Source organism: Monodelphis domestica, chromosome 1 (assembly GCF_027887165.1).
Source record: "Monodelphis domestica isolate mMonDom1 chromosome 1, mMonDom1.pri, whole genome shotgun sequence".
Lineage (NCBI taxonomy): Eukaryota > Metazoa > Chordata > Mammalia > Didelphimorphia > Didelphidae > Monodelphis > Monodelphis domestica.
Window position 1 is genome coordinate 43,591,157 of NC_077227.1, and position 8,693 is coordinate 43,599,849.

The 8,693-nt window shown below is 36.7% G+C and overlaps 1 protein-coding gene across 1 annotated transcript; it reads left to right on the top strand.

The window, feature by feature from the left end:
• Nucleotides 1–6,643: 6,643 nt before the first annotated feature.
• LOC100028511 (olfactory receptor 13A1-like) lies at nucleotides 6,644–7,655 on the top strand. The gene has a single exon (XM_001378491.5). The coding sequence runs from the start codon at nucleotides 6,715–6,717 to the stop codon at nucleotides 7,642–7,644; it is 930 nt and encodes a 309-aa protein (XP_001378528.2). The 5' UTR covers nucleotides 6,644–6,714; the 3' UTR covers nucleotides 7,645–7,655.
• The last annotated feature ends 1,038 nt before the right edge of the window (nucleotides 7,656–8,693 follow it).

The window sequence follows — 8,693 nt, forward strand, 5'->3', positions numbered from 1 at the left end:
TCCTGGCTCCATCCATTCCTGAGAACGAAGGTAAAATCAGACGAGGGAAATAACACTTCCTTAGATATAAAAAAGAAATCTGGTCCTCTTTTTTCTCTCCTATAGTATGGCAACTTCCTGTAGCCTTGGCTGCAAATGGGGAAGTAAAATATGCTGCATTCTGTCCTACAGACTTGTGGGATTAGAAATTACTTAACTGGACCCTAATACAGGGGCCTGTGGGGAAAAAAAAATTTTTTTTATTCTTGCTTTCTAAAATTTTGTATACATAGATTTTTTTTGAATTTTGATACTAATTTTGAATTCTTCTTTAATATAGATATGCATATATAAAGGGTTTATATTTTTTCCCTTAATTTTTTCCCTTTTTTTTCTTCTTCTGATTTTGAATTTTTATTTTATTTTCATTTTGTTTTGTTTTTCTTTTGAATTAACTCACACACCCCCACAACTAAAACTTGAATCCTCAGCTGGACTCAGTGTTTTTTCAACACTTTCTTCAGGGGGGATTGTATTTCATCAATTCCAAGATTTAAATTTTGTTCGAGAGAGAAATCTCCAGAGAAGAAGCTTGCTAACTAACTGAATCCAGAGAATGAACTGTTTGCAGAAAGATATCTAAACCTTTTCACTACAGGAAGATCCAGAATGAACCTTGGGGTGTGGTTGATTGAACATTTTTGAATGTACACTCTTATGCCAAAGGGGACTGCCCCCTAATTGGCTTTTGTCAATGCGCCCAGCAAAACATTGGTTTGCTGTCCTTCTCTCTCCTCTATTTCCCCATATTTACAACTATTATAATTTTCCTCTTAGTGGGTAAAAAATTTATGTATACACATATAGTTAGAAATTTTTGGGGTGCAGTATGCTTATGTTTAGTGATCAATTGGGGAGACTAGTCTCCCAATCATCATCAGGGGGGATTGTGAATTTTAAAAGTCTCCATTTTGGTCTAGCACCCAAAAATTGTGCACACCCACACTACACGGGCATGCGCTAGTCAATGACAAATCAGAAATAACTAACTGCCCACCTGGGCTGTCCTAAGCCAAGCTAGAGCCAACCATTGGATTTGTGAGACACAGGAAGTGAGGTAGGGAACAGCCTCTGAGATTCGCGGAACTTCCTGTGGGGAGAGCTAGAGAGGAGTTGGTGTTAGGGGCTTGGAGAGAGAGGACGCCCGCAGACAGCTTTCCTTCAGATCGGTCACGTGAGTTAAGGACTGGTTCTTTCCACCTGGGCCTTTAGGCCTAAACTCCCTCTGCCTTGGTCAGAGGTTGAGTAGCCTCTTTCCCTTTTCTCTTCTCTCCTTCTCTCCCTAACCTTTTCCCTACTCCCAGTGTGATTAAACCTCCATAAACCTCATTCTGACTTGAGTGTTCATTTTAGGAATTTCATAAGTAAATTCCTTGGCGGCCATTGTTAATATTATATAAATCTTGTAGCCACATTTGTAACCATTACTATATTATAACCTTCTCCCAGAAGCCTTAAATTTCCCCATTACAGTACTTAGTATCCCATTGTATCAATTCTAAAACAGTCATGACTCAAAGAACTTCCTGTCCCTTCCATAAGCATGGATTAAAGTACTTTCATTGTTCAGCAAGGAGCTCTCTGTCCTAAAGCAGTCTTAAGTAGGGTGGAGTAGGGATACTCCCAAGGCAAGGAGCCTTCACATTCAAGTAGAATTCTCACTATCTGCTAGGGAATTCTTCCAAGTAGAAGATTCCCCAATGGGGACATTTCCAACATTCATAAGTCTGAGAAATTTTAAGGTTTACAGGTGACAGTCCAGACTTTCTGTTGATTGACTCAATCCTCAGTCCTTGTGAATCTGTCCAGCAACAACTATAAGGGTAAATACAGTGAGAGATCTGGAATCTTCTTCTGGATTCCCATCTTTCCTTATTCCAAAGTCACCATTCCATTATGTTTCCATTGAGTTATAGAGTCAGGGGATCACATCATTGCACGTAGATCAGTAATAAGTAACTAACTCATAATCCTCTGAATATTTTTGTTTCTTCTTAGTTTTACCTTATCCATTATGTCACTTCAAGGGAAGACCTTTACCCTGAAGAAAGGTAGAGGAAATAATCTTTTAAGTTCAAATACAGGAGTTTAAAAAAACATAAATAGGTAAACCTGAATAAATAATCATAAAGGTCAAATAAACTGCTTACTTTCAAATATGGGGAGATAATAACTTCTGTACCTTATCATCATTAGTGGTCAGAGAGGGAGTCTAAATAGAACAAAAGCCTGAGACTTATTCTGTTATGTGTTGATGATCTTAGAAGAAGGCAAAGAGAAGGAAAGATGAATACATGGGAGAATGGGTAGAGGAAAAGAAAGGTTAAGGGGGAAAAGTATCTTACATATTCAGAGTGTACAGTTGCTCATGTACTCAAAAAAGGAGGGGAAGTATTAACAGCTGATGCTTTAACCTCCCTCTCCTCTAAACTGATTAAAGGAGAAAAGACATACACACAATTTTTATTTCAGAGTGAAGGTTGCCTGGCCCATCTTTACAACTTAACATACCCTAGGTCATCTGAACTGCTTCTTTTCCCAGTCAGAGTAAAGTATGAAGTCCAAATACAAGACCCAAGAGAAGCCTAAAAAGGAATGATGAACTACTTGATTTCTATATGAACTGAAAAGACCTCCCTCCATGAACTGAAGCAGAGGGAAATGAGCAGAAGCAGAAGAACATTGTCCCCAGTAAGTGCAACTTTGGAGAATTATCAAATGTAAAAGACTGCTACTAATAGTGATGCAATGATCCAGAACAATCCCATAGAACTTATGAAAAAGAGTGCTATCCACATCTAGGGAAAGAACTATGGGAGTAGAAATGCCAAAGAAAGCAATGATTTCTCACTCGGTTATATGCATATATGATTTGAGGTTGTGTTTTTTAAAAGATTACACTGTTACAAAGTGAATAATATGGAAATCTGTTTTGAGTTATAAAATATGTATAAACCAGTGGAATTGCTTATCAGCTCCAGGAGGGCAGAGGAAAGAGGAGGAGAGAACAAAAATCATGTAATTATGGAAAATATTTTACAAATAAACTTAAAGAATTAAAAAATTTTAAACATGATGAAAATAAAGCTTGCCATTTTCATACAGTAAAAAACAGAATCTTGTTCTTGAGCATTTACAAATAAAGTTCTACTCAGACAGAAGTAGGCAACAGTTCTTTATGTAATTAATGATTCCCTATTTCATCACAGATTTCTTGAATTTCAAAAATTTTTGAGTTTTGTATTTGTAACTTGGGGTTTCTCTTAGTTTACAAAAGCTCACTTGCAAGCTTCTTGTAACCTACTAATCATGAGTTTTTTTATTCTAAATTATTTCATTTGTAGATTCTACTTATTCTTGTTATCATTACATTTCCACCATATTTTTGTTTTATTTTCTAAGATGTAAAAAAATCATAAAAAGTATTAATTCTGTAAGCACTTAGAGGTTTATCTATTCAAGGCTACAATGTGTTCCATTTATCTAGCTAACTCATTTGTTAGTTCTCTAGGGAAAAATAAAACAAACATCAATCACATCGGGTGTTTAGCGCCATGTAAGCCAAAGAACATGGCACTCACATTGTTATTTTGCTGGAACTAAAGGGTCACACCTTAAACCTGCTTTAAGATAAGGAAACCTTATACTGATAATTGATGGGAATGACTAACCTCAAGAACCAGTCATGGCCGTGTCTTCCACAACAGCTGGGGGGACATGTTTCTTTCCATTTTAACAAATATGATTTTGAAGTGAAGTCACTAACCCAGAAGTCATAGTTTAATTGTTCCTCCAGGGCTTAAAGGACAGGATTTCACAGGGCCCTTTACAGTTGACCTTTGGGAAATGGCTGGGCATGATTTCCTTCTTCTTCCATCCATACTTATAGACCAATGAATCCACAAAGTAATGAGCACTTAGAAAAAGGAATCTTCCAGTTATGATCTTCTACCTCAAAAAGGTAAGGTTTATAAGAAGTGAGAAATAGAAGCTCCTTTGTTATAAGAAATTAAAGACCTGACCGTAAGAGAAGGGAAGAAAAATGTATATTTATATTTTCATGAGAGGTCTCTATATCTCACAAGGTATCAAAAGTAAGTATGGGAGATGGAGAGAGAGAAAGGGAAGGTGGGAGACAAAGAAAGGTTCAGACAGATAGAAAGAGAAATGAGATAGAGAGGGAGCAAGGAGCAAAAGAGGGAGACAGATGTAGTTGAGTTCTTCCACAAAATAGGAAGCAATATATTTATTAATATGAATGAAATGTATTATTTCAGCCTCTCCTTTTAAAATTTCATCTTAAAATTTTTGATTGAGTCAAAAAATTATTATCAAGCATTTCTTTAATGAGAATTTCTATTGGTACTATTACTAACTATACATACTACTACTTCTACTACTACTACATCTTCTGCTTTTTGTCTAAACCAGTGGTTTCACGGGTGGGTGGAGGACATTTATGGAAATTTGTTTCAGTCTTGGCACCTGCTGTACCTTGTTTTGTTAGTTACCTGGGATGTTAAGCATTAGTCTCTATTCCATTCAAATGTGTGTCAGAGGTAGGACTTGAATTACTTCTTTCTGACAATACAGTCAGCCTTCTCTCTCCTATTCTCCATTGCCTCTCTCATCATATGATATATACACTTGTAATGATATATCATGAGCTCTTAACATCTGAAAATCATCAAAGATGAAGGGTTTTCTCATGTGATTTTGGTATGAATTATAATTCTCCTTTGGCACTTGATAGTCTTTTTATGCACACAAAACCAATATAATAGAGAAGTTGATATATTTGCATCATATTTATTATAAATATATATTTATATATTATATTTAGGATCAATTATAATTTTAATTTCCCCAACTTAGGTTAGATAATGGTGATTACTGCCTGATGCTAAACTATTTTCCTTTTTGGGATCATACAATCATGACTGCTTTTGGATCTCTTCTGTAATAAACAGCAAGGAATAATAGAAGGAGAATTGAACTTTGATCAGAAGAATCTTTTTTTTATTATTAAGACACTTATCTTCTGTCTCATAGTCAATAAGGCAGAAGAGTGGCAAAGGCTAGGCAATGGGGGTCAAATGACTTCTCCAGGGTCACATAGCTGGGAAGTGTCTGAGGCCAGATTTGAACCCAGGACCTCCTGTCTCTAGGTCTGACTCTCAATCCTTTGAGCCAACCAGCTGCCCCCTAATTAGAAGAATATTAATTGTAGTGCTTGCTTTATCACTCATTATGTCCAAAGCCTTGGGAAAGACATTTGAACTCAGTGAGTCTCAGGTTTTTCATCTGAGGTCTGAACATAATTAAATTTGTCCCAGGTTTTGCAGGATGATGTTAGGAAGAAAAGAAATGTAACATATAACTCTTCTTGATAAAGATTCATATATTTCTTTAATGTCTTAATTCTTTTATTAGAAGAAAGAGAACCTGGGAGTTCTGGGAACTTTCTGTCATATGGACTATATGGAGAACTGGTAAACTTTTCCTTTCTAGGTCCTTAGCCAATACTTTCTTGATAGAATTTGATTCAATAAGCAAATGCCACAAGCATAGAATGGGCCCTGGGCTACACCTCTCCATAATTCTAATTCTTAATTTTTGTTAATTCTTTGAATCTTCTTTGTTGAGGAGAGTGGTAAGAAGTGGATCCAGAAATGGGAGTCCCAAAGGAAGGGAGAACAGTGAGATATAAGAAGTGACAAACTGAGGCCAAAGACTGCTGATCCAAATTTTCCCCTTCTCTTTTTACAGAATGTTACTTCTCTTTTTCTTTGCATCTCTTTCTTTTAGCATCCTGATTTGCAAGGCTTCCAAATTCCTTTTCATTGCCCTCAAAACAGAATAATTATGATGATAAATTGTGTTCATTGAGTACATTAAAGTCTGTGAAACATTGCCTTCAAGTAACTTATTTTTCATGGGGGAGGCTATATGAAAATGATTACTGGCAGTCAGAGGTTAAGTGACTTGCCCACAGTGTCTGGTGCTGGATTTTAACTCAAGTGTTACTTTCTCCAGGTCTGGTAATTCATGTCTTTGTATGATTCTTAGATTCTGTTTCTGATCCTGGTTCTGAGCCAGTTTGCATTACAGATGCTGAACAACTTTCCACCACTTTTTGGCCATCCACCTCCAATATCTGTGTCTTGGACATCAATTTTATTTTGGGACTGTCACAGTACAAGTAAATCATGATCATCTCACACAACCCACATTCAGATGAATGAACTTTACCATGGAACTTATTTGGTTTCATCATCACTAGGTAAGGGATTGGTCTAACTTTCAACAAAAGACATTAAAGGTTCTCTAAAATGTCAGATGAAAAGTAGTATGATTTACCTGAAGGGAGATAGCGTGTGTGTGTGTGTGTGTGTGTGTGTGTGTGTGTGTGTGTGTGTGTGTGATTTAAATCTTGTGGGAGACTGAATGCCCTAGGAAGACCTCACCAATCAAATAATGTTTCTCTGTTTTTGGTCTATGGTATAATGGAGTTGGAGAAATTGTCAAAATTTAATTTTGGAATATCGAAGTATCTTTAATGTTCTTAACTTTAAAGCAGATCTTTGTTTTCTTCTCTTAGTGAACAAAGAAATCTACTGGTGATTGGATTTTGTGGGCATACACTGCTGAAGGGAAAACTGACAACCTACTCACATGGCATCAAATAATCAGACATCAGTGACTGAGTTCATCTTAAAGAGTTTCTCTGAAAATCCTCAGTTTCAGATCTTTCTCTTCAGCCTTTTCTTGGGACTTTTCATAGTGGCTTTCACAGGTAACTCACTCATTATTGTTGTGATCAGTCTAAATCCAGGCCTCCATACTCCCATGTACTTTTTCCTCATAAATCTAGCCTTGTTGGATATTCTCTCCACTTGCACTGTGGTGCCCAAGTTGCTACAGAACCTAATGACTGAGAATACCATTTCCTATGGTGGCTGCATAGCCCAAATATATTTCCTAACTTGGTTTTTAGGGTCTGAGCTTTTGCTTTTCACAGCTATGGCCTATGACCGGTATGCAGCCATCTGCCAACCCCTCCACTACAACACTATGATGAACAAGACAGTTTGCTGTCTCTTAGCATCTGCAGTATGGGCTTTCAGTGGGACCAATTCAATGATCCAAACTATCGTAACTGTACGCTTGTCCTTCTGTGGACCCAATGCAATTGATCATTTCTTTTGTGAGATTCCTCCATTATTGCCTCTCTCCTGCTCCCCAACTTACATCAATAATATAATGGCATTTGTGGCAGATATGTTCTTTGCTATTATCAATTTACTGTTCATCCTAATATCCTATGGCTTCATCATTTCCAGCATCCTGAAAATCCAGACCACAGAAGGGAAGAAGAAAGCATTTTCCACTTGTTCTTCCCATCTCATTGTGGTCACTATGTATTATTGCACTATAATTTACATCTACATTCTTCCTGCTTTTAGTCAGTCTCTGAAAGAAGGTAAAATAGCTTCTGTGTTTTATGCCATAGTGAGCCCAGCCGTAAATCCTCTGATCTACTCCCTGAGAAATAAGGATGTGAAAATAGCACTTAATAAATTATGTCCATTCTTTAAAAAATAATTGGTCATTTGCCAGACTGATATATCTCAATACATGGGATTCAAAATGCCATCTAAAAGAAAAAAATCAACATGAGTTAGAACAGCCTGGGAAAACCTTAAACTTCATTTCTCCTGGTAGACAATGCTCCTGAAGTCAGGATTTGTTCTTAGGTGAACCACATAATTCTCTTGTTACACTGGTTTTTTCTTGAAGATTTTCAATACAAGAAAATGTGAATGTGTGGTGAGACTACAACAGAAACTTCAGTAATGTCCTGCTATTATAGATATGTGTAGATCGAAACCACTCCCTAAATCTGTCCTACCCTGCATCCCATTTTATGTGCATACTTTGCCTGATGGAGGTGGACAGAGGTCAAAAGTGTGGTGTGTGAGGGGAGGGACCTCTTTAGGTTGATCCAGTGGCAGAAGAAGGACTGGAGTGGGAGCTCTGGTGCCTGCTTTGCAATCAGGATATTGGGTAAGGTTCTGGATTCATTTAGTGTATTATTTTAGATAGGTGATATTTTCTATCTCTTTCCTACATTTTCCTCTTCTATATTTCCATTTTTATTAAAAACCTTAATTGTTAAAAGCTACTAATGGACTCCTGACTTGAGAGTTAATTGTATAGATGGTGACCACAATTCTTTTTTAATTAATATTACATTTAATGATTTTACTTTCATTTAATACAGATCCATGGCTTAAAGAGTATAGAATTTTATTTCTAAGTCATATTCTAAGGGATAATTCATTTGATGGTAGAGTTGTTTATTTTTCTGATGTCAACTTATTTTGCTAGCTATATTGGAGTTTTTACTGGTAGTCCCTATGGAAGTAAAGTGACCCTGAAAAACTTCAAATGGAAAGGAAGGGCCTCAGCTAGGTCTCTCATTCCACAAGAGGACTTTCCTGGATTTACAGATAGAGTAAAGGAAAGGTCTTTCCTTACTCTTTCTCCTCAAGCAAAGGAAAGGGTTTCAATCAAGGATGATTATACTAGAGAAGGACTTTGATGATTGTGGCAATGAAAAAGGTATAAAGAATGACTAGCACTACACAGAA

Excerpts from the sequence above, each read along its gene's own strand:
- LOC100028511 (XM_001378491.5), top strand. The coding sequence starts at position 6,715 with ATGGCATCAAATAATCAGACATCAGTGACTGAGTTCATCTTAAAGAGT.